General features: G+C 38.8%; 1 protein-coding gene across 2 annotated transcripts in view; it reads left to right on the top strand.

The window, feature by feature from the left end:
• LOC109556654 (ankyrin repeat domain-containing protein 26-like) overlaps positions 1 to 26,915 on the top strand; it is a 78,699-nt gene that overhangs the window by 10,812 nt on the left and 40,972 nt on the right. For both annotated transcript variants that reach the window (XM_070782361.1, XM_070782321.1), the window contains 6 exons: positions 4,062 to 4,129; positions 6,921 to 6,954; positions 8,200 to 8,269; positions 11,495 to 11,555; positions 11,648 to 11,844; positions 25,540 to 25,636. In XM_070782361.1, the coding sequence (XP_070638462.1) occupies positions 4,062 to 4,129; positions 6,921 to 6,954; positions 8,200 to 8,269; positions 11,495 to 11,555; positions 11,648 to 11,844; positions 25,540 to 25,636 (527 nt within the window). The remainder of the gene's footprint in view (positions 1 to 4,061; positions 4,130 to 6,920; positions 6,955 to 8,199; positions 8,270 to 11,494; positions 11,556 to 11,647; positions 11,845 to 25,539; positions 25,637 to 26,915) is intronic.

Raw genomic sequence — 26,915 nt, 5'->3', positions numbered from 1 at the left:
AAAATAAAATAAAAAAATAAATATCACCAGCTCTGCAAAAAAAAAAAAAAAGAATTTTCCACAGTTTGTTGTGATCCACACAGTCAAAGGCTTTGGCGTAGTCAATAAAGGAGAAGTAGATGTTTTTCTGGAAAAAAAAAAAAATCCTCCAGTCAGATGAAGATGGACAATGATTGGAAGCTGATGAAATAAGAATGGCAAAATGATAACTGTTGAAGCTGGGTGGTGGTGGTGGTACATGAGAGTATATTATATTCCCTCTTTTATGTATGTTTGAACACTTTTATAATAAAAAAGGATTTTTAAAAGAAATATAGATTAGGGGTATGAGCCCTACATCCTATTCTGATTTACCCTTAGTTGTGTAATTCTGGTCAAGTCACTTCATTACAGTACCTGAACTCTTTGCTTAATGACTTAGACATATAACTGAGGAGGGAGGAGGGTTCAGGATGGGGAACACGTGTATACCTGTGGCGGATTCATGTTGATATATGGCAAAACCAATACAATATTGTAAAGTTAAAAAATAAAATTTAAAAAAAATAAAAAATAAAAAAAGAAATATAACTGATAAAATGATGATGATAAATTTTATTGTGTCTAGTGTGTACCTATAATTATATCAAGTGGTAAAAAGAAACAAAGAACTGCATATATCCTATTCTCCAGGCATCAGGGTTGGGGTGTGAGAGCTAGAGGAGAGGAAATATGGCTTTGTAAATGTAAACCATTATATAGAATAGTTAGAATAGTTTATATAGAAGTTTCTTATATAATAGTTTCTTATATAATATAAAAGTTTCTTATATAATAGTTTCTTCTTATTATATAGAAGAAAACTATCATTTGTAATTCCATCATGCAGAAATAAACACAGTAAGATCTTGGTATATATTTATACACCTTCCAGACATTTTACTATCTACATACACTAGTCTTTTTAAAAAAAATAAAATTTGAACTATTCTGTAAAAAAAAATAAAAATAAATAAAATAAAATGCCAGTTCTCACTAAACTGCAGCCAAAAATAATTTTATCTGTTACTTGCTACATGACCAGTGAGAGTTCCAGTTTGGTGCAGGCAGTTTGGAGAATGGTGGTGAGATGTTCCCCCTCAAGAGCTGAAAGCCAAGCATAGGCCAATTAGATACTCTTCACTATGGGCTCGGGGTGCTTTATCTCAGGACATGTAGACCTTGATCCTTAGAAAGCCTGACATTAGCTATTTCATTCCAAGTGTGACCTCTTGGTATGGCATATGAACAGTGTCACAGTTGTGATATTTCTAAGTAGTTCTTTGGGTCTTGCAATATTTATTTCAGCAGCAAATCCTGTTTTCCCTTGAGGGCTTTCCTCTCTATACACTTCCACTTGAATTTTCCAAGAACCCAGAGGATTCCCTAAGATCAACAAAACAGTCCTCTTCCACAAGTCATTTGGAGGGGAGAAAATAATTCCTTCTCATCATTCTGTTCCTTGCATTGATTCTACTGCTGCAGCACTGCTGCTACAGCTGGTCTTGACAGGGTCTGCTTGGCAGCTGGATCTGGAGTCTGGATGTGGCTTTATAAAGACCTTTAATAAAATCATTTTAAAAGAAAAAAAACAAAAAACAAAACTCATCCTTCAGTGGGCTCATGATTGACCTTTGCTCCCAGGCTGCCCCTCTGGGTCCAGGTTCCCCAGCCTTTAAGGTGATGCACACATCGACTTCAGAGTGAGAGCTCCTTTGTTCTCATATGTATGCTTGTCGCTCAGTCACTGCTGCAAACAAAGCTACAGCACCCAGTTCGGGCAGCTGGGCCACCTAGCTTCCCCCCTCACTCAGACACCTTATGTGGAGCCCACATGGAAGCCTAGATCTTCACAATGAGGTGCCCTTGAGGCTCTTATTTATCTTTTATTCTAGCAGATGTCAGGGGGGACCATTTTAGGCTGTCAGAGAGGGTCAAGTGCTCGTGCAGGGATTGAGCAGACTTCCCTTTCTCCTTTGTATCTAGACTTGAACCTCAAGGCAGCTTTCTGTCCTGTAGGGGCACCTTTTCTTAGGTCACAGGTTCCCTGTCATCCTTCCCAGAGTAGTGGGTGCCAGCTTGCCTGAGATTCCCTAATTATGCTTGGCCCCTCATGGGATCTCTTTCCTGTAATAATGAAAATCTTCCAAAGGATTTCTGTCTGCCTCCACCTTAAATGTTTTCAGAATCTGCCCCATAAGGAACCCATTCAGCAGAAATCCCTAAATCTCAAGTAAGATAGTTGGAATTCAGAGAGGTAAGCCCTATCTAGAACTTGCCAGTACCCACTGTAAGAGTAGGGATATGTCTTCCAAGTGAATTGGAGAGGAACATGGAGATTAAACAGCATTGTCAGAAAGATCTGCTGGTTCAGAGTTTGAGTAGGTAGATAAGAAAGAGTAGTGGTCCAGCCCAGGTCTTGATTGTGATTAGTTTTCTGTTCTTGGTGTAATTAGCTGCAATAATGGGGGATCATTATGTTCTCTAATGTAGTGAATTCATATGTTATAAATAAATTTAGGTATACATTATCTAAAAGCTGAGATTCCCTAAATTACAAACCACAAAGAACAGCTAATCACCAGAATTAATAACAGTTTCATGCAACACTTGAATGATAAACGTATGAAAAAGCACACATTGGGATTTACTTGGAATTCCAAAGTAGTTACAGCAATAAAGTTGAAGATGAAATTATTCCACTCTTTGTTTCTGCAAGCATTTTGGGCATATATTATCTCATTACATCCTATTAATCCTCTTTTGAAATAAGGTAGTATTATCCCAGTTGTGTAGAGGAAGACTTTGAACTGAAGAGAAACAACTCCTCCAGAAACAAAGAGCAGTTGGTTATAGAGGTAGGATTTACAAGCTCGAGAGATTTTTCGTATGCCAAGCTAAATCTAGTTAATTATTGGAGCTGTACTGCCCTGAGTTCATGACTATATCATCTTCCTTTTCTTTTTCCTTTCAGTTCAGTTCAGTTGCTCAGTCGTGTTTGACTCTTTGGGACCCCATGAACCACAGCACGCCAAGCCTCCCTGTCCATCACCAACTCACAGGGTTTACCCAAAATCATGTCCACAGAGTCGGTGATGCCATCCAACCATCTCATCCTCTGTTGTCCCCTTCTCCTCCTGCCTTCAATCTTTCCCAGCATCAGGGTCTTTTCAAATTAGTCTGCTCTTCGCATCAGGTGGCCAAAATATTGGAGTTTCACCTTCAACATCAGTACCTTCAACATCAGTTCTTCCATTGAACACCCAGAACTGATTTCCTTTAGGATGGACTGGTTGGATCTCCTTGCAGTCCAAGGGACTCTCAAGAGTCTTTTCCAAGACTGCAGTTCAGAAGCATCAATTCTTCTGTGCTCAGCTTTCTGTATAGTCCAACTCTCACATCCATACATGACTACTGGAAAAACCATAACCTTGACTAGTTGGACCTATGATGAGAAAGTAATGTCTCTGCTTTTTAATATGCTAAGTTGGTCTAACTTTCCTTCCAAGGAGTAAGCGTCTTTTCATTTCTTGGCTGCAATCACCATCTGCAGTGATTTTGGAGCCCAAAAACACAAAGTCAGTCACTGTTTCCCCATCTATTTGCCATGAAGTGATGGGACTGGATGCCATGATCTTAGTTTTCTGAATGTTGAGCTTTAAGCCAACTTGTTCACTCTCTTCTTTCACCTTCATCAAGAGGCTTTTTAGTTCTTCTTCACTTTCTGCCATAAGGGTTGTGTAATCTGCATATCTAAGGTTATTGATATTTCTCCAGGCAGTCTTGATTCCAGCTTGTGCTTCATCCACCCCAGTATTTCTCATAATGTACTCTGCATATAAGTTAAATAAGCAGGGTGAATTTATACCATTACTTTCTCCTTTACTACATGCTAAATAAAAGTTTATAGAACTTAGAAACTTGAAATGTATATGACAATTGAAGTTTTGATATTATTTCTGACATTGTCTGAAACGATCTAAGAATTTGGTAGTTTTTTGTATCGGTGCTAAAATATTATTTATCGCATTTTTAATACATAGCTTTCGCCAACTGATTTCTGAATATAAAGAAAAGAGATCTAAAACTTCTCCTGAAAATAGCAACCCAGGTACGTCATCTGATACTGAATTACTCTTGGTGATTCTACCATAGATAAAGTAGGAATGAGGAAGTTTCAATAATGAAAGAACTATGAAAAAAGTAGTGTAAATTGCATGTGTATTTTATTTTTTAATTAATTTCTTTATATTCTAGTATTCAGAATTCTTTAAGAAGTTAATTGTAGGTGATTTAACATCAAAGACAGTATTGTCTGAAAAGAAATCTATCTCTTGAATATGGCCCCTAAAGTCCTATATTAGATCTTTGTGTAAATCAGAAAAAAAAAAAATTAAGTGAGTATGATGTATATTTCATCTATAGTCATAGTACAGCAGATTGGATGTCTTATGAAAGTGAACTTTCATTTTTAAAAATGGTTTGCATTTAGTGAGTGATGGCTTAGATGGTAAAGCATCTGTCTACAATGCAGGAGACCCGGGTTCGATCCCTGGGTTGGGAAGATCCCCTGGAGAAGGAATGGCAATCCACTCCAGTACTAGTGCCTGGAAAATCCCATGGACAGAGGAGCCTGGTAGGCTACAGTCCATGGGGTCGCAAAGAGTCGGACAGGACTGAGCAACTTCACTTTCACTTTCAGTTTCACTGTGTAGTGATTAGTCTCACTAAAATAGTTACCATCATTAAAACTGGGAACTTGAATAATCCCTTCCTGGTAGGATAAGAAATGATAAACAATAACTGCAAAGCTGAGGCAGTGTGCAGCATAGTAGAGAGAGAGATTATTTCTGAAAGATACCTACCGATTGTACAGAAGGCAGAAAAGCAATGCCTGGTTGAGAACCAGTTATTTTGCCTATTGTACCAAGCAGGTCTAGATTACCAACTTCATTCCTTACAGATCCAGAGAGAGTGAGATAGGTTGACTTCATTAGGCTCAGATATTTTCTTTTGTGTGTTGGACAATTGTCATGAGAGTATAGTTTTGTAAGAATAAGATGTTCTCTTGCCATCAGTTAAAAGATTATCATAATAGATATTCAAATAGAACAACTTGGGACTCTGCAGGTTCTAATAAAAGCACAAAAATACTTTGCATTAACAAAAACAGCATTAGGTCCACTGGATGTGGCATCTAGCACATTGTACAGGGTGTCCAAGGATACCTTTAACTGAGTAGACCTCTATCTAATCAAAGGGGGCTTCCCAGGTAACTCAGTAGTAAAGTATCCACCTGCCAATGCAGGAGATATGGCTTGATCACTGTGTCGGGAAGATCCCCTGGAGAAGAAAATGGCAACCCACTCCCATACTCTTGCCTGGGAAATTCCATGGACAGAAGGGCCTGGTGAGCTGTAGTCCATGGGATCACAAGAGTCAGACAAGATTTGGTGACTGAACCACAAAAACATCTATCAAAGAGCTGTAGTTTGGTTTATTACACTAGTCAGAGGAGATACAGTGATGACAGTGTCTTGGTCTTCAATATGCTCAGAATAGAGTTTTTCTCTGGTTAATTTCTGTATTTTTCTAAAGAAATTTCTCAAAGAAAACATGCTTATTTATTTGTTCATTTGTTCACTAAACAGATACATTTCAAGTGTCTTTTATGTACTAAGCATTGTTCTGATGTCACAGGGTGAAAACGTTTACAAATCACTGCCCCTGCCCTCCTTGCTTAAGCTTGCAGTGCTCCTCTCCCCGTGGAGTCACTGCATGTGAGTCATCCCTCCAGCATCAGATCATGACGACCCTGGAAAATGTTGTCCAACAGCACCAGAGTCCGTGGTTCCCTCCATCCTTCCCTAACTCCCTTTGTTCATCAGCTTAGGATGTGATGATGTATGCCTTCCAAGCTGAAAAAGCATGATTTCTATAAACATTTGCCATATAATGGGAAGGACTGATATAATGATATCCCTCACTAGTACACAGCACTCTTTGGGCAATCCTGATCTGTGTGGTCCAGATACTCCTGAGCAATGGAAGGAGATAGTCTCAACAGATTCTTTTTAAACATGTTAGTGTATATTTATGTATGTGTATATATATATATATATATATATATATATATATATATATATATACACACAGAAGCTGAACTTTTAAAAAAAGATTTTAAAAAGTTTTTTAAAAAGTTCAGCGTCTGTGTACCCTACTTCATGCTCACCACTACAAGTCTAGTCCCTATTCTCACCATTGAATTGAGCCCTTTTACTCGTTTGCCCTCCCCCACCTGCCTTTCAAGAGATTATCCTTTATAAACCTGGAATCACTACATCTTTCATACTTCTCTTGCCTTTGGAAAGAGGGCCAGGAAGAGAAGAGTTTTGTTTCTGATATTTTACCTTGCTGTGAGGTTCAGTGCCTTTGACCAAGCTTCCCTGTGATAGGGCGTTTTCATTGTGAACTGAAGAGCCAGAGAAGTAGTCATGTCCCAGCAAGACGTCTATAGTCTCTATTCAGTGCTCCAGGCAATAGAAATCCAGAAATACTATGCTGTTTAAGCATGCTATTGTCAGCTTATAGTACTTATTGTATTAATGGTATAGTATCATTTTCTGTCAGTTTCCTGGAGTTTGGTTAGGATTATGGTCATTGTAAACAGCAGTTCTTTTCTTTGATGTTTTGTTTGGCATTTGATGACTATAAAGGGGAGGAGTGGTTCTTAGGTATTAGTAACCTATGAGTATAGTACAACCACTGTTCTCTTCCTCTAGTGTGGCCTCCATGTGTGGTTTGAAATGAATACTTTTAAACAAAGCCTCAGTCTTGAGGTTTTAATACTCTGTATTTTTCTTCCATTGATTTAAAATGTATCTTGCTTTTTTCTTTAATAGTGGATGAGAGTTCTGAAGAGGACTCTTCAAGGAGGTAGGATTTTATGGATGTTTTAAATTATATGTTTAAATAAGGGAACATGGAGAAGAGAAACTAATGGTTGTTGAGTGTTCTACTCTGGGTTAGACACTGCATTACGTGCTTAACATTTGTGACCTCATAGAGTCATCACAGCAGCTTTGTAAAGTAGCTGTGTTCTACTTTTAATTAGGCAACTGTGGTTTCAGGAGGTTAATGAATTGACCCTGGTTAAAATGAGCTGACCTGTGATTTGACAATTGGCCTTCCTGGCTCCCACGTCCACTCCCATGGCCCTCAGCAGAGACTCAGAAGTACCTATGTAGCATATAAGTTAAAGATATAAATTAGTTCTTTGACATGTGTACATTTTAGTTTTCGACATTGTGGGGAAATTCCCTGTACTCCCTTAGAGTAAAGGAGAGAAGTGCCATCTCAGTAAGTGGTATCCCTGCTGACGGACCAAGACTCCCATTTTGGATGGACTCAGATTCGTCTCTGAACCTTGAACAGACAATGGAGAAGGAAAAGCCTATTCTTCCACTTTGTTTTAAGTCATCAGGTTTATTCCAGTTTGGGCAAACAAGAATTATTTCAATCCATCAGTTGGATTTTCAGTTCAGCAATTAGAACTTTTAGTGAAAAATTATTTTTAGGCTCTGCCGATACACTGGCTATCACTCTCTGTTATGGAAACTAAGAATGAGTGTTAACTAGATATTTCATAAGTTGGGAGAGATGGATTCAGAAATAGGTAATGAAAAACTGCACCTGGGGGTGCAGTGATTAAGATGGTTAGTAAGACATCTTCCAATGTAGGCAGTGTGGGTTCGATACTCGGTCAGAGAAGCTAAGATCTCACATGACCCAGGGTCAGACAGACAAAAGATAAAATAGAAGCACCATTGGAACTAATTCAGTAAAGATTTTAAAAGTGGTCCACATCAGACAGAGAGAGAGAGAAGTCGCTCAGTTGTGTCCAACTCTTTGCAGCCCCATGGACTGTAGCCTACCAGGCTCCTCAGTCCATGGAAGTTTCCAGGCAAGAATACTGGAGTGGGTTGCCATTTCCTTCTCCAGGTCCACATCAAGAAATCTTTAAAAAAATTTAAAAAAAAGCTGTTTTAAAACAGGCCAAATTTTATTAATGTCAAGAAAGTTCATTTAATATATCGACAAACTTTCACTTGCTTTTTTTTTTTCTTCTTTTATTCAAGGACATGAGGTCACTCATTTTTATTGTATGTTTTTGCTTTAAAGGTTTCCCAACAAACCTGGCATTGATTTAGGGCCTACATCAAATGATGAAGTCTTAGATTTTAAAACCAAGGTAAAGTGTTCTGTTGTGAAATTAGTTTTCCTACTCTGAAATTAGTTTCATGTAGTATTTACTCTTATGATTAGACATGGAAGTGACAAATAGATTCAAGGGATTAGATCTGATAAACAGAGTGCCTGAAGAACTATGGATGGAGATTCATGACGTTGTACAAGAGGCAGTTATCAAGACCATCCCCAAGAAAAAGAAAAGCAAAAAGGCAAAATGGTTGTCTGAGGAGGCCTTTCAAATACCTGAGGAAAGAAGAGAAGCAAAAGGCAAAGGAGAAATGGAAAGATATACCCATTTGAATGCAGAGTTCCAAAGAATAGCAAAGAGAGATAAGAAGGCCTTTCTCAGTGATGACTGCAAAGAAATAGAGGAAACAATAGAAGGGGAAGGACTAGAGATCTCTTCAAGAAAATTAGAGATACCATGGGAACATTTCATGCCAAGACGGACACCATAAAAGATGAAATGGTGTGGGCCTAAGAGAAGCAGAAGATATTAAGATGAGGTGGCAAGAATACACAGAACCCTACAAAAAAGATCTTTATGAGCCAGATAACCAGGATGGTGTGATCACTCACCTAGAGCCAAACATCCTGGAATGTGAAGTCAAGTAGGCCTTAAGAAGCATCACTATGATCAAAGCTAGTGGAGGTGATGGAATTGCAGTTGAGCTATTTCAAATCCTCAAAGATGATGCTGTGAAAGTGCTGCACTCAATATGCCAGTAAATCTGGAAAACTCATCAGTGGCCACAGGACTGGAAAAGGTCAGTTTTCCTTCCAATCCCAAAGAAAGGCAATTCCAAAGAATGTTCAAACTACCACATAATGGCACACATCTCACATGCTAGCAAAGTAATGTTCAAAATTTTCTAAGCCAGGCTTCAAGAGTATGTGAACCATGAACTTCAGATGGTCAAGCTGGATTTAGAAAAGGCAGAGGAACCAGAGATGGGAATACCAGACCATCTGACCTGCTTCCAGAGAAATCTGTATACAGGACAAGAAGCAACAATTAGAACTGGATATGGAACAATAAACTGGTTCAAAATCAGGAAAGGAGTACATCAAGGATATACATTGTCACCCTGCTTATTTAACTTATATGCAGAGTACATCATGCAAAATGCCAGGCTGGATGAAGCACAAGATGGAATCAAGATAGCTAGAAGAAATATAAATAAACTCAGATACGCAGATGACACCACCATGATGGCAGAAATTGAAGAACTAAAGAACCTCTTGATGAAAGTGAAAGAGGAGAGTGAAAAATTTGACTTACAACAAAACATTCAGAAAACTAAGATCATGGTATCTGGTCCCATCACTTCATGGCAAATAGATAGGGAAACAATGAAAACAGTGACAGACATCTTTTTTTGGGCTCCAAAATCACTGCAGATGGTGACTGCAGCCATGAAATTAAAAGACGCTTGCTCCTTGGAAGAAAAGCTATGCCCAACCTAGACAGTAGATTGAAAAGCAGGGGCATTGCTTTGCCAACATAGTTCTGTCTAGTCTAAGCTATGGTTTTTATAGTAGTCATGTATGGATGTGACAGTTGGACTATAAAGCAGGCTGAGCACTGAATAATTTCTGCTTTTGAACTGTGGTATTGGAGAAGGCTCTTCAGAGTCCCTTGGACTGCAAGGAGATCCAATTAGTCCATTCTAAAGGAAATCAGTCCTGAATATTCATTGTAAGGATTGAGGCTGAAGCTGAAACTCCAATAGTTTTGTCATCTGATGCGAAGAACTGACTCATTGGAAAATACCGGTTCTGGGAAAGTTTGAAGGCTGGAGGAGAAGGGGATGACAGAGGATAAGATGGTTGGATGGCATCACCAACACAATGGACAAGAGTTTGTAAAACCTCTGGGAGTTGGTGACGAACAGGGAAGCCTGGTGTGCTGCAGTCCATGGGATCACAGAGAGTTGCACACAACTGAGCAACTGAACTGAGCTGAACTGATGTTGATATTTTCATCAAATTTGAAGAACAGTGTAGATGCATACAAAATATTAATAAAATCATATGAAATGGAGGCTTTGCTCATAGTATATCCTTAAGAATACTGATATGTTACTGATCTATTGTATATAAATTCTAAATATATGTTTCTCCACATACCTTATTATACTTTTTTTTTTCCTGTAAAGTTTGTTCTTGACTAGGAATGTCTCACTTTTTCCTTTCTTCTTCCTCTTCTACCTTAAAAAAATTTTTTTTTAAAATATTTACTGTTAACCTAATTTTTCCTTGCAGAACACATTTCTTCAGTGTCTGTTATTTCAGTTCATCTCTCTCTGTCTCTATTGTGAACATGTTTGCTTATGGCTTTCTATTTAGAGTGTGGCTTTCATTCATGATCATTGCCCTATGGGTTTAACCTTGTTTTTTCCCTGTTTCATGGAAGCAGCTGAATTTCTTTCCCTGTTTCATTGGTCTCTAGCTGTTTGACAAACAGAAGTAGCTTATCGTGTTTGCAGTTCTAGCCCATCTAAATAAGGTTCTGTTAAAACCTAAACTTTCATATTTCCCTCCACAAGTGATAATCCATGTATATATTAATAATGGAAGCAAATTTCAAAATATAGCAATTAATTTAAATGTCTTAGTTTTTCCATAGTGCTCTAAACTACTGGCAGAGAAGGCATGGCAACCCACTCCAGTACTCTTGCCTGGAAAATTCCATGGACTGAGGAGCCTGGTAGGCTGCAGTCCATGGGGTTGCTAAAAGTCGGACACAACTGAGCAACTTCACTTTCACTATTCACTTTCATGCATTGGAGATGGAAATGGCAACCCACTCCAGTGTTCTTGCCTGGAGAATCCCAGGGACGGCGGGGCCTGCTGGGCTGCTGTCTATGGGGTCGCACAGAGTCAGACACGACTGAAGCGACTTAGCAGCAACAGCAGCTAAACTACTGGGGATAAATTATTACTCTAGAACATTTTGGTAGAGAAAGTAATCTAGTGGGTGTCCTAGTATTTGTATAGCAGTCAATTAGGGGTAAGGAGAGGAACATCTGGGGCTTCTGATGTTATCTATCATAATCCTTTCCCCACGAGCAGGTCAGTGACAGAACTGGGATTTGAATCCACATCTGAATGACTCCAGAGCCTGTGCTCTTTGTGTTAGATCATAGAGGAATGGGGGATATTATAATTCTTTTATTCAGGTTGATACTTGTTATATTCTTCAAACTCTTATTTTCTTCTCCAGCATGTCTTGAAATCAAAGTTAACGAGGCTAATGAAGGCTTCTCAGCAATCCAAGAGAAACAGTAAGTTATTTGAAGACTGTCCTCCTGGTGTTATTCCTTGATTTGAAATGACACATGTTCTCATGTACTCTCTCCTGTTTTCACTGTACTAGAAGAAAAATGTGGCATTTTGAGACCAGAGAGTACAACTTTCTCTCAGGACAGTAATTCTGATAGTAATGTTGAAGATGTAGTTGAAACAGTTCCCAAACCATCACCCTGGTTTGAGGGCATCTGTCATCCTGCCTTCCCATCGCCTGAGCCTGTTTCAAAACTTCTCAAGTCTGTAGCAGGCCTTGGTCGTACAAAGGTAAGTTGTTCTGTTTGTAACTCTTCTTTCCCTGTATTTGTTCACATAACAGTCCCCTGATCCTTATGGTGGCAAAAAAGATCCCACCGCAGAAATAGAAGCCCTCAAAGTCACGATATGAAATGGCGTGATAATAAAAGCCATACATGTACATGATTCAGATTTATAAATATTGGCATAATAAGTATGCCATTATGAAAGAAAAGAATTACAAAGCACTAAGGAAAAACAACTAGATGAATATGAAGTTGGGGAGGAGGATGAAGGGGAAGAATTCCTTTAAGAAGGACAAGATGAATATAAGATGGAATGAGGGTGAAGATGAGACAGATATTATACAAACCTAACAGAAATAGTGGGGTCAGTCAGACCAGGAACTCTATATTATAAATATGCAAGAAATTATTTCAAATTCAACTTAAGAAGAGAAAGTGAGGTTGTAGAAAAACAATGCTCATACTCTTTTGAAAGACATATAGCTGATTTTTATGAAGAACTTAAAAAAATGTGTTCATTATTTTTTTTGGTGGTTGTTTTCAAGGTTGGTGGTGATTCGTTTTTTCATTGAATTGAAGTGTAGTCAGTTTAAAATACTGTGTAAGTTTCAGGTGTACAGCAATGTGATTTGTTTATACTTGTGTATTTGTGTGTGTGTGTGTGTGTGTGTGTGTGTGTGTGTGTATATATATATATATATATATATATATATATATTTAATTTAGTTCCCTCTGGAAGTTTACTTAAATTTGAAGTGATTTCTCTTTTAAAAAAAAATTCTCACTTTGAAATGAAGTGATGTCTTCTACTTATCCTAGCAAAACTTTTGTTTAGAGATAATTCAAGATGAGCCGTGTTTTAGGCCTTTGGATACGTATTATGAATTAAGAATTTCTGGCCCTTCTGTTTCTTATGGTTTCTAACTTCAGTTCAGTCGCTCAGTCATGTCCAATGCTAAATACTTAATGCACTTATTTAATTTATCTTACTGTTTGCTATAACCTTGGTGGATGTTTTAGATCTTTCTGAAAATAAAGAGGAAATACATAAGCATTTTATCTATTCTTTTTACTAAAATTATAATTTATAATTTTATAAATGAGATTCTAAATCTCTCTTCATTAAATGAGAAAATTTTCAGCTGCAATAGTCTGAAAGAAGAAATGTAGAAGTATATTTTTTTCCTCTGGAGAGATTCTGATTTCTTTTTTCTGAATGTCAGCAAATAATGGGTAATTACATACAGTAAATGAATGAAATCATGATTTATGCTTTTTTTTATATAGACTACTTGTTATTATTAAATCATAAAGAAAGAAAAATTACCAGCAGAGTTTATAAAATTATCTGTGGAAGATAATTTTCCTTTTAAAAATATCTCTAACAACATGTACATTCCACGTTATTTTTATTTATTTATTTTTATTTTAATTGGAGGCTAGTTACTTTACAATATTGTAGTGGTTTTCCCATACACGGACATGAATCAGCCATGGATGTACATATATTCCCCATCCTGAACTCCCCTCCCACCTCCCTCCCCATCCCATCCCTCTGGGTCATCCCAATGCACCAGCCCTGAGCACCCTGTCTCATGCATCAAACCTGGACTGGCGATCTGTCTCACATATGATAATATACATGTTTCAGTGCTATTCTCTCAAGTCATTCCACCCTTGCCTTCTCCCATAGAGTCCAAAACACTGTTCTTTATATCTGTGTCTCTTTTGCTATCTCACATATAGGGTTATCGTTACCATCTTTCTAAATTCCATGTATATGCATTAGTATACTGTATTGGTGGTTTTCTTTCTGGCTTACTTCACTCTGTGTAATAGACTCTAGTTTCATTCACATCATTGGCACTGATTTAAATGTATTCTTTTTAATGGCTGTGTAATATTCCATTGTGTATCTGTACCACAGCTTTCTTATCCATTCATCTGCTGATGGACATCTAGGTTGCTTCCATGTCCTGGCTATTATAAACAGTGCTGCGATGAACATTGGGGTACACGTGTCTCTTTCACTTCTGGTTTTCTCAGTGTGAATGCCCAGCGGTGGGATTGCTGGGTCGTATGGCAGTTCTATTTCCAGTTTTTTAAGGAATCTCCACACTGTTCTCCATAGTGGCTGTACTAGTTTGCATTCCCACCAACAATGGAAGAGGGTTCCCTTTTCTTCACACTCTCTCCGGCATTTATTGTTTGTAGACTTTTGGATAGTAGCCATTCTTACCTACGTGAGATGGTACCTCATGGTGGTTTTGATTTGCATTTTCCTCATAATGAGTGATGTTGAGCATCTTTTCATGTGTTTGTTAGCCATCTGTATGTTTTCTTTGGAGAAATGTCTGTTTAGTTCTTTGGCCCACTTTTTGATTGGGTTGTTTAATTTTCTGGAATGAGGTGCAGGAGCTGCTTGTATATTTTTGAGATTAATTCTTTGTCAGTTGCTTCATTTGATATTATTTTTTCCCATTCTGAAGGCTATCTCTTCACCATCCTTAGAGTTTCCTTCTTTGTGAAAAAGCTGTTAAATTTAATTAGGTCCCATTTGTTTATTCTTGCTTTTATTTCCATTACTCTGGGAGGTGGGTCATAGAGGACCCTGCTGTGATTTATGTCAGAGAGTGTTTTACCTATGTTTTCCTCTAGGAGTTTTATAGTTTCTGGTTTTATGTTTAGATCTTTAATCCATTTTGAGTTTATTTTTGTGTATGGTGTTAGAAAGTGTTCTCGTTTCATTCTTTTACAAGTGGTTGACCGGTTTTCCCAGCACCACTTGTTAAAGAGACTGTCTTTTGTCCATTGTATATTCTTGCCTCCTTTATCATTGATAAGGTGTCCATATGTGCATGGATTTATCTCTGGGCTTTCTATTTTGTTCAATTGATCTATATTTCTGTCTTTGTGCCCGTACCACATTGCCTTGATGACTGTAGCTTTGTAGTATAGCCTGAAGTCAGGCAGATTGATTCCTCCAGTTCCATTCTTCTTTCACAAGATTGCTTTGGCTATTCGAAGATTTTTTTATTTCCATACAAATTGTAATATTATTTGTTCTAGTTCTGTGAAAATACCGTCAGTAGCTTGATAGCGATTGCATTGAATCTAGAGATTGCTTTGGGTAGTATACTCATTTTCACTTTATTGAGTCTTCCAATCCATGAACATGGTATATTTCTCCATCTATTTGTGTCCTCTTTGATTTCTTTCACCAGTGTTTTATAGTTTTCTTTCTATCTATCTATCTATCTATCTATCTATCTATCTATCTATCTATAGGTCTTTTGTTTCTTTAGGTAGGTATATTCTAAGTATTTTATTCTTTTCGTTGCAATGATGAATGGAATTGTTTCCTTAATTTCTTTTCTGTTTTCTTATTGTTCATGTATAGGAATGCAAGGGATTTCTGTGTGTTAATTTGATATCCTGCAACTTTACTATATTCATTGATTAGCCTAGTAATTTTCTGGTGGAATCTCTAGGGTTTTCTATGTAGAAGATCATGTCATCTGCAAACAGTGAAAGTTTTCTTCTTCTCTTCCAATCTGGATTCCTTTTATTTCTTTTTCTGCTCTGATTGCTGTGGCCAAAACTTCCAAAACTATGTTGATTAGTAGTGGTGAGAGTGGGCACCCTTTTCTTGTTCCTGACTTGAGGGGAAATGCTTTCAATTTTTCACCACTGAGGATAATGTTTGCTGTAAGTTTGTCATATATAGCTTTTATTATGTTGAGGTATGTTCCTTCTGTTCTGCTTCCTGGAAAGTTTTTATCGTAAATGGATGTGTTGCATTTTGTTAAAGGCTTTCTCTGCATCTGTTGAGATAATCATATGGTTTTTATCTTTCAATTTGTTAATGTGGTGTATTACATTGATTGATTTGTGGATATTGAAAAATCCTTGCATCCCTGGGATAAAGCCCACTTGGTCATGATGTATGATCTTTTTACTATGTTGTTGGATTCTGTTTGCTATAATTTTGGTAAGGATCCTTGCATCTATGTTCATCAGTGATATTGGCCTGTAGTTTTCTTTGTGTGTGTGTGTGTGTGTGTGTGTGTGTGTGTGTGTGTGTGTGGCATCTTTGTCTGATTTTGGTATTAGGGTGATGGTGGCCTCCTAGAATGAGTTTGGAAGTTTACTTTCCTCTGCAATTTTCTGGAAGAGTTTCAATAGGATAGGTGTTAGCTCTTCTCTAAATTTTTGGTAGAATTCAGCTGTGAATCTGTCTGGACATGGGCTTTTGTTTGCTGGAAGATTTCTGATTACAGTTTCAATTTCCATGCTTGTGATGGGTCTGTTAAGATTTTCTATTCCTTCCTGGTTCAATTTTGGAAGGTTATACTTTTCTAAGAATTTGTCCATTTTTTCCAAGTTGTCCATTTTATTGGCATATAGTTGCTGATAGTAGTCTCTTATAATCATTTGTATTTCTGTGCTATCTGTTGTGATTTCTCCATTTTCATTTCTAAGTTTGTTGATTTGATTTTTCTTCCTTTGTTTCTTGATGAGTCTGGCTAGTGGTTTGTCAATTTTAGTTATCTTCTCAAAGAAGCAGCTTTTAGCTTTGTTTATTATGGTTTCTTTTGTTTCTTTTGCATTTCTTTCTGCCCTAATTTTTAAGATTTATTTCCTTCTACTAACCCTGGGGTTCTTCATTTCTTCATTATCTAGTTGCTTTAGGTGTAGAGTTAGGTTATTTATTTGGCTTTTTTCTTGTTTCTTGAGGTAAGCCTGTATTGCTATGAGTTTTCCCCTTAACACTGCTTTTACAGTGTCCCATAGATTTTGGGTTGTTTGGTTTTCATTTTCCTTCGTTTCTATGCATATTTTGATTTCTTTTTTGATTTCTTCTGTGATTTGTTGGTTATTCAGAACCATGTTCTTCAGCCTCCTTATGTTGGCATTTTTAATAGTTTTTCTCCTGTAATTGACGTCTAATCTTACTGCTTTGTGGTTAGAAAAGAGGTTTGGAATGATTTCAATTTTTTTGAATTTACCAAAGCTAGCTTTATGACCCTGGATGTGATCTATCCTGGAGAAGGTTCCATGTGCACTTGGAAGAAAAAGGTGAAATTCATTGTTTTGGGGTGAAATGTCCTATAGATATCATTTAGGTCTAACGAGTCCATTGTATCATTTAAAGTTTGTGCTTCCTTGTTAATTTTCTGTTTAGATGATCTATCCATAGGTGTGAGTGGGGTATTAAAGTCTCCCACTATTATTGTGTTATTGTTAATTTCAGCTTTCATACTTGTTAGCATTTGCCTTACATATTGTGGTGCTCCTATGTTGGTGCATATATATTTATAATTGTTATTTCTTCTTCTTGGATTGATCCATTGGTCATTATGTAGTTTCCTTCTTTGTCTCTTTTCACAGGCTTTATTTTAAACTCTATTTTATCTGATACGAGTATTGCTACTCCTGCTTTCTTTTGGTCTCCATTTGCATCAAATAACTTTTTCCAGCCCTTCACTTTCAGTCTGTATGTGTCCCCTGTTTTGAAGTGGTCTTTTGTAGACAACATATATAGGGGTCTAGTTTTTGTATCCATTCAGCCAGTCTTTGTCTTTTGGTGGGGGCACTCAACCTCCTTACATTTAAGTTAATTATTGATAAGTATGATCCTGTTGCCATTTACTTTGTTGTTTTGGGTTTGAGTTTATACACCCTTTCTGTGTTTCCTGTCTAGAGAAGATCCTTTAGCATTTGTTGGAGAGCTGGTTTGGTGGTGCTGAATTCTCTCAGCTTTCGCTTATTTGTAAAGCTCAATCTGGGTTGTAGGTTTTTCTCTTTGATCACTTCAAGTATGTCATGCCATTCCCTTCTGGCCTGAAGAGTTTCTATCGAAAGATCAGCTGTTATCCTTATGGGAATCCTCTTGTGTATTATTTGTTGTTTTTCCCTTACTGCTTTTAATATTGTTCTTTGTGTTTGATCTTTGTTAATTTGATTAATATGCGTCTTGGGGTGTTTTGCCTTGGGTTTATCCTGTTTGGGACTCTGTGGGTTTCTTGGACTTGGAGGACTATTTCCTCCTCCATTTTAGGGAAGTTTTCAACTATTATCACCTCAAGTATTTTCTCATGGCCTTTCTTTTTGTCCTCTTCTTCTGGGGCTCCTCTGACTCGAATGTTGGGGCATTTAGCATTGTCCCAGAGGTCTCTGGGGTTGCCCTCATTTCTTTTAATTCTTTTTTCTTTTTTCCTCTCTGCTTCATTTATTTCTACCATTCTATCTTCTACCTCACTTATCCTATCTTCTGCCTCCGCTATTCAACTGTTGGTTCCCTCCAGAGTATTTTTTATCTCATTTATTGCATTATTCATTATTGATTGACTCTTTTTTATTTCTTCTAGGTCCTTGTTTAACATGTCTTGCATTTTCTCAATCCTTGGCTCCAGGCTATTTATCTGTAACTCCATTTTGTTTTCAAGATTTTGGATCATTTTTACTATTATTATTCTGAATTCTTTTTCAGGTAGACTCCCTATCTCCTCCTCTTTTGTTTGGTTTCATGGACATTTATCATGTTCCTTTACCTGCTGAGTATTTCTCTGCTTTTTCATCTTGTGTAGATTTCTGTGTTTGGGGTGGCCCTTCAGTACTCTGGCAGTTTGTGTTTCCTCTTTATTGTGGAGGTTCCTCGCTGTGGGTGGGGTTGGACGGTTGGCTTGTCAAGATTTCCTGGTTAGGGAAGCTTGTGTCAGTTTTCTGGTGTATGGAGCTGGATTTCTTCTGTCTGGAGTGCAATAAAGTGTCCAGCAGTGAGTTTTGGGATGTCTATGGGTTTGGTGTGACTTTGGGCAGCCTGTATATTAAAGTTCAGGGCTATGTTCCTAGATTGCCAGAGAATTTGTGTGGCTTGTCTTGCTCTGGAACTTGTTGGCTCTTGGGTGGTGCTTGGTTTCAGTGTAGGTATGGAGGCCTTTGGATGAGTTCTCATTGATTAATGTTCCCAGGAGTCAGGAGCTCTCTGGTATTCTCAGGTTTTGGACTTAAGCCTCCTGTCTCTGGTCTTCAGTCTTATTCTTAGAGTAGCTTCAAGACTTCTCCATCTATACAGCACAAATGATAAAACATCTAGGTTAATGATGAAAAGCTCCTCCACAGTGAGGAGCACTTGGAGAGGTTCACAGAGTTACATGGAGAAGAGAAGACGGAGAAGGGAGATAGAGGTGACCAGGAGTAGGGGAGGGGGAATCAAAAGGGGAGAGAGCAAGCCAGCCAGTAATCAATTCCCTATGTGCTCTCCACAGTCTGGACCCCTTGTAGAGGTTCACAGAGTTACAAAGAGAAGAGAAGAGGGAGGAAGGAGACAGAGGTGACCAGGAGGAGAAAAGGGTGAATGAAAAGGAGAGAGACAGATCAAGGCACTAATCAGGTCCCTAAGTATTCTCCACAGTCTGGAACACACAAAGAGATTCACAGAGTTGGGTAGAAAAAGAAGGGAGAGGGAGGAGATAGAGGCGACCTGGTTGGTGGAGACAAAGCAGAGTCAAAAAGGGAAGAGAGCAATCAAGCCAGAGAGCAATCAAGCCAGTAGTCACACTCCAAAGTAAAAATGGGTACCGAAGATTGGGTTCTTAAAGACACAAAATTGATAACAAATACCAAAAAGCAAAGATTAAAAATCTAGAGTAGAGGTTAGACTCTAAAAAATACAATATTAGAAAAACAAAACAAAGTCACAAAAATTATGAAATATATATATGAAGTTTGCTTTAAAAATAGGGTCTTTTTTTGCAAGGTAATAGTAGGTTATAAAAATGAAAATTAAAGGAGTGATGTCAGGGGACATTCAGCTTTAAGGAATCCAATATGTTATTCTTTTCTTTTGTGTGCCATTTCTCAAGGATTCTCTATTCCTCATCAGTTGCTGCAGGAATGAGCAGAGCTGCATGCATTTCCCGGGACTGAGATCCTGAGAAAGGGTGATCTGCTTGGTCCCTTCAGTGACTCCCTCCAGTGATCTCACTGAAACGTAATCTGCTCAGTTATGCAGACATGCAATGCTTTCTGGCCCTTCGAAGATGGTTATTTGCTTGGCTTTGTTTTTGCTCAGTTTTTTTTTTTTTTTTAAACTGCCTAAAGCTGCCTTGTATAAAGATATATAAACATGCTTTTCTGCAAACAAAGCACCCTTGTTTCACTCGAGACTTGGGTCCCCTGTGTACCTCTTCTCATTGACTCCAGTCCCCAGGTCCTCATCTACAAAGACCATGACAAAGTAATAGAGAACTTAAAAATTATATATATATATATTTATATATTTAAATAATGATAATAGTAAAAATATATCTAGGAATTTCTCTGGAGCTGTTGTGGGCAGTGTGGGGTCAGTTCAGTTTCAGATAGTTCCTTGATCCAGCTTATACTTCTCAAGATTTATAGGCCCCTTCCAATGAAGTCGCTGCTAACTACAGGGTTTTAATCTGTTGCACCTGTCACTTCCAAAGCAGTTCCCACTGTTTATTTTAGCTTCTTCCGTTTGCTGTTCTCTTCAGTGTCTAATTTCTGTCCTGATACAAAGGGGCAAAGGTGGTCACTTATTTAGGCTCACTTGTTCAGTACAGCTGTGGGGACAGAGGGACACTGCAAACAAATATTACTGGCATGTGTGGGGAGTGCTTACAGTATCTCAGCCACACTGGGTTTGCCTCTGCTCATGGCTCATGTGCTTTCCCACTCTACACTTCTCAGGCTCTAGGTTGCTCTGCCAGGGAACTATCTGAAGCGGGCCCTGGGTTGTGTGCACTTCTGAGGTCTAAGCCACTCAGGTTCAGTTTCTCAGGTAGTCCACAAAGGGGCAGACTCCGTTGGGCCTGCGTTTTTTGCCCTTCCCAGGTCTGAGCAGCTCAGGCGACCAGGAGCTTGGCGAGCTCTGTCTCCCTAGGTGGGGAGTTTGTCTTATCACCTCCCTGGTCCCAGCCACTCAGTTTCCTGGGGGGCAGCGGGTGCGCCCGTCTCCAGTGTGCCCTATGTCTCTTCTGGGGAGCTGATCTCTGGCTGCGACCCTCCTGGCAGAAGTCAACCATCCAGAATCCCAAGGGGTTTTGGTTAGCGACTGGGTGCCTGCTTGCTAGAGGCTGCCTCTCTGGAGCCGAGTTTGCCTCTTTCCAGCTCTGGCTGTCCCCCTCCTTCTTCCCTGTCTCCAGTGGGGGATGGGCCGATACACAGCCATCTAGCTCTCCTCTGGTATTCACTCATTCCTTTGTTTTTTTTTTTTTTTTTTTTAGTGAAAATCATATTTATTTATTTTTTAATTTTATTTTATTTTTAAACTTTACATAATTGTGTTAGTTTTGCCAAATATCAAAATGAATCCATCACAGGTATACATGTGTTCCCCATCCTGAACCCTCCTCCCTCCCCATACCATCCCTCTGGGTCGTCCCAGTGCACTAGCCCCAAGCATCCAGTATTGTGCATCGAACCTGGACTGGCATCTCGTTTCATACATGATATTTTACATGTTTCAATGCCATTCTCCCAAATCTTCCTACCCTCTCCCTCTCCCACAGAGTCCATAAGACTGTTCTATACATCAGTGTCTCTTTTGCTGTCTTGTACACAGGGTTATTGTTATCATCTTTCTAAATTCCATATATATGCGTTAGTATACTGTATTGGTGTTTTTCCTTCTGGCTTTCTTCACTCTGTATAATAGGCTCCAGTTTCATCTACCTCATTAGAACTGATTCAAATGAATTCTTTTTAATGGCTGAGTAATACTCCATTGTGTATATGTACCACAGCTTTCTTATTCATTCATCTGCTGATGGACATCTAGGTTGCTTCCATGTCCTGGCTATTATAAACAGTGCTGCGATGAACACTGGGGTACTTGTGTCTCTTTCCCTTCTGGTTTCCTCAGTGTGTATGCCCAGCAGTGGGATTGCTGGATCATAAGGCAGTTCTATTTCCAGTTTTTTAAGGAATCTCCACACTGTTCTCCATAGTGGCTGTACTAGTTTGCATTCCCACCAACAATGGAAGAGGGTTCCCTTTTCTCCACATCCTCTCCAGCATTTATTATTTGTAGACTTTTGGATCGCAGCCATTCTGACTGGTGTGAAATGGTACCTCATTGTGGTCTTGATTTGCATTTCTCTGATAATAAGTGATGTTGAGCATCTTTTCATGTGTTTGTTAGCCATCTGTATGTCTTCTTTGGAGAAATGTCTATTTAGTTCTTTGGCCCATTTTTTTGATTGGGTCATTTATTTTTCTGGAGTTGAGCTGTAGGAGTTGCTTGTATATTTTTGAGATTAGTTGTTTGTCAGTTGCTTCATTTGCTATTGTTTTCTCCCATTCTGAAGGTTGTCTTTTCACCTTGCTGATAGTTTCCTTTGATGTGCAGAAGCTTTTAAGGTTAATTAGGTCCCATTTGTTTATTTTTGCTTTTATTTCCAATATTCTGGGAGGTGGGTCATAGAGGATCCTGCTGTGATGTATGTCAGAGAGTGTTTTGCCTATGTTCTCCTCTAGGAGTTTTATAGTTTCTGGTCTTATGTTTAGATCTTTAATCCATTTTGAGTTTATTTTTGTGTATGGTGTTAGAAAGTGTTCTAGTTTCATTCTTTTACAAGTGGTTGACGAGATTTCCCAGCAGCACTTGAAGAAACTAAAGACCTAGATATAGAAAAATATAAAACACTGGTGAAAGAAATCAAAGAGGACACTAATAGATGGAGAAATATACCATGTTCATGGATTGGAAGAATCAATATAGTGAACATGAGTATACTACCCAAAGCAATTTATAGATTCAATGCAATCCCTATCAAGCTACCAACAGTATTCTTCACAGAGCTAGAACAAATAATTTCACAATTTGTATGGAAATACAAAAAACCTTGAATAGCCAAAGCGATCTTGAGAAAGAAGAATGGAACTGGAGGAATCAACCTACCTGACTTCCGGCTCTACTACAAAGCCACAGTTATCAAGACAATATGGTACTGGCACAAAGACAGAAATATAGATCAATGGAACAAAATAGAAAGCCCAGAGATAAATCCACGCACATATGGACACCTTATCATTCCTTTGTTTTTTGAGCGGGCCTGGCAGTGCCTTAGGTTAGGGCTTTTTGCAGGATAGTTCTCTCTCTGTCTCTCTCTCTCTTTTTTCCTCTCTCTCTCTCTCTCTGGCTATCCCACAGTTTGGGTTGCTGTCTCATGTTAGTTCCCTCAGATTGCCCCCTCAGGACATTCAGGCCCAGTCCTTACCCTAAGCAGTGCAGCCCGTGCCTCCCTGTTCAGCCCCCACTTGCTGGTGGTGGATGCAAGCACAGGGAGTTCCAGTTAGGCACGTGTTCCATGGGGTTTATTTATTTATGTATTTATTTTTCCTCCCAGTTATGTTGCCCTCTGAGATTCCAAAACTCCCCACAGACCCACCGGTGAGAGTTTTTCCTGATGTTTGGAGACTTCTCCCCTTTTAAGACTCCCTCCCTGGGATGGATCTCTGTCCCTACCTCTTTTGTCTCTCTTTCTATCTTTTATATTTTGTCCTACCTCCTTTCGAAGACAATGGGCTGCCTTTCTGGGTGCCTGATGTCCTCTGCCAGCATTCAGAAGTTGTTTTGTGGAATTTGCTCAACGTTCAAATGTTCTTTCAATGAACTTGTGAGGGAGAAAGTGGTCTGCTCATCCTATTCCTCTGCCATCTTAGGACCATGCCCCAGCCCCCCGTATTATTTTTAAGAAACTATTAATTTCAGTGTTCATAGATGTGAAATTACCAGGTCATTTCTGTGTTTTGTGAAACTAACATGTAAATTCTTCCATATAGAAAAGTTAGTCCTTGTGGTTACTTGATTTTTTTAGTTGTTTTTTTCTTTCCCAATGTGAATATTGAGTCCTTATTGATCATCATAAATGTATTTGAAAACTTTTAAACCTTCAATTTGGATAATCATAGTTCTACTCCTTTTTTTATATCTAGGTCATTCCTTTAATCTTTACCTGCCATTCCAGAAGACATAGATAAGAAGTTACAGTCGTTAATGTGCTGTTTACAGGGAAAGAGGCAGTAAACCATCTGAATGTTCAAATAGGGTTGTAAAAAATTCATTTATTCTTAAATGAAGGATAATTGCTTTCCAGAATTTTGTTGTTTGCTGTCAGACATCAACAAGCATCAGTCTTAGGTACACCCATGTCCAATCCCTCCCAAACCCCCCTCCAATCTCCCTCTCCATCCAACCCTTCTGAATTGTTGAAGAGCCCCTCTTTGAGTTCCCCGAGTGATAGGGCAAATTCCCATTGGCCATCTATTTTATATATGGAATTGTTAGTTTCCATGTTACTCTTTCCATCCATCTCACCCTCTCCCCTCTTTCCCTTCACCCGTGTCTCTAAGTCCATTCTCTCTGTCTGTTTCTCCATTGCTGCCCTGCAAATAAATTTGTCAGTACCATCTTTCTAGACTCCATACATATGTGTTAGTATCAGATATTTATATTTCTCTTTCTGGCTTACTTCACTATGTATAATAGGGTCTAGGTTCATCCACTTCAATAGAAATGACTCAAATGCATTCCTCTTTACAGCTGAGTAATGTTCGTTTGTATATATGTACCACCACATCTTCATCCATTCATGTGTCAATGGCCATCTAAGTTACTTCCACGTTCTAGCTATCATGAACAGCACTGCAATGAACATTGGGGTGCATGTGTCTCTTTCCATTTTGATTTCTTTAGGGTATACTCCTAGGAGTGGAATTGCTGGGACATATGGTGATTTTATTCCTAGTTTCTTAAGGAACCTGCATACCATCTTCCATAGTGGTTGTTATCAACTTATCTTGCCATCAGCAGTGCAAGAATGTTCCCTTTCCCCCCATACCCTCTCCGGCATTCATTGTTTGTAGCCTTTTTTTATGATGGCCATTTTGGCTGGTGTGAAGTGGTATCTCATTGTGGCTGAGCAGTAAAGAATCTGCCTTCAGTGGGAGACCTAGGTTTGATCCCTGAGTCGGAAAGGAGGGCATGACAACCCACTCCAGTATTTTTGCCTGGAGGATCCAATGGACAGGGGAGCCTGGAAGGTTTCAGTCCTAAGGTGGCACAGAGTCAGACATTACTGAAGCAACTAAGCAGCAGCAGAGGTAACAGACTTTTGGTTGATGGCCATTCTGCCTGGTGTAAGATGGTATCTCAGTGTAGTTTTGATTTTTATTTCTACTGTGGTTATTTACCAAATCGACGTTGACAAGATAGTGCTTGAGGCTTGAAAGTATTGCTACATTTGGATTGTCAAGTTGATCTGCAAGGAACGTTTCAAGAGATGCAAAAGCATGGGAAATAGTAATAAATATGTGGGGCTACAATAATAGTAGTTAGCTTTAGTGATGTTTTAGTAAGTGCAAGCCATTTTGCATAGCTTAAGTAGCACGTGCAGAGTACCTTTATGACAGCCGTACTTGAAGTAACATAAAGTAACGGTGCCCTGTTTGAAGGTGGCAGCTATGGAAGGAGATAATAAGGGCCTGATCTCCTAGATGTGGCAGCCACTGCTTGGTGATGCAGCACCGTGTTTGAATTCAGCATCCTGGTTCTGTCATATAGCAACTGTGGGATCTTGGCAAAACCTGTGTTAACCAGGTTAAAGGTAGGGTATTTCTTCAAAAGTGATTAGGAAAACTTCATGCAACTCATTGTTATCATCCATTCTAGCAGAGTACCTCTGAGAGCCTTCCACAGAAGTATGTGGATCATTTACCTGGAACTGCTGGTCAAAGAGGAAAAAAGACATTAATTGAACAAGTAGAAGGTAAGAACTGTATTTTACAGAAAAATCATTTGACAGAACATTGATTGAAAATGGGAATGCTGATTCATTCTAATAGGCAAAGAAAATCACCTGTCAGATGGGTAGTGAGAAAAAAAGATGAGAAAAGGAGGGCAATTATGTATCTTATCAGGTGTCTACCACAGATTACATTGAGAATCCGGTTTAAGGAGCTAAATTATTAGTTCTTAGGCTTACTTTGCAGTCCACTGTTTAAGACTTTGTCCAGTTAAGATTCTCCAATGCAGGTGGTTCAGTTTCGATCCCTGCTCAGGGAATTAACATTCCATGTGACACAAGACCAAAAACAAATTATTAGTTCTGTTTCAAGATACTTTATGACCTAAAGAAAGTCAAGAAATAAGAGGCAAGAGGGAATGAAGGATGAGAGAGGCAGAGGGTACACGGAGGAAATGAAGAAAAGGAAGCACAGGTCTGTGGGGGAAGGGGGCAATAAGTAATGAAGGTCTTTAGATAAAGGGAGAGTATTTGACATGGACAGTGAATTGGAAGTGAGCTTCTGGCACCAAAACTTGTCAGAGAAGAACAGCAAAGTTCTCGCCTCTTCCTGTTTACTCGTTATTAGGAAGACGTTCAGAACTGTGGTCCCTGGGCGTGCAGAGTGGTGTGTCATCCTCTGGGGGAGCGTGGGCATAGGTGCTCAGCTGTAATGTGTACAAATTGGTGTCATACAAAATGTGCTGCTTTCCAGCATTGTGTCACATGGGACAAAACAAGAGAGCTGGGAAGAAGGAGAGAACAGGATGCGTGATGGGGGAGACCAAGGAACCCACAGCCTCATAGAGAGTCCACTGGAAGGTTTCCAACTTCTAATGCCATTTCAGTTTGAGGGGACGTGTTCACGTGAGGAAACAGAGGTTGAGATTTCTGGAGAATGAATTAAGTTGAAGTCATGTAGAAGCAGACTTCGTGTAGACCAGAGCTTCTCAAATTTTAATTAGTCACTTGGGGACCATGTGTGAAGTGCACATGCTGAGCAGGAGGTCTGAGATTCTGTGTTTCTAATAAGCTCTCCGAGTAGCAAGGGTGTAGCCTTGCATATAGAGAAATCTGGAAGAAGAGCATTGGATAATGCAGGACATAACAGGATCAAGGAAAAGCATTATTTTGTGTTTCTTTCTGAGTGTGTTTATAGCCAGAGGGAAGCAAAGAGTTGAAGTAGCAGTTATAGGTGTAAGATACCATTGCTAAGCAAAGAGGAGAAAGAAATGGTAGGTGTCAGGTAATGTTTAACGTTAGG

Source organism: Bos indicus, chromosome 1, assembly GCF_029378745.1.
Source record: "Bos indicus isolate NIAB-ARS_2022 breed Sahiwal x Tharparkar chromosome 1, NIAB-ARS_B.indTharparkar_mat_pri_1.0, whole genome shotgun sequence".
In the NCBI taxonomy this organism is placed as follows: Eukaryota; Metazoa; Chordata; class Mammalia; order Artiodactyla; family Bovidae; genus Bos; species Bos indicus.
Note: the sequence above shows the minus strand (reverse complement) of the source record. Positions and strands in the feature narration are given on the sequence as shown.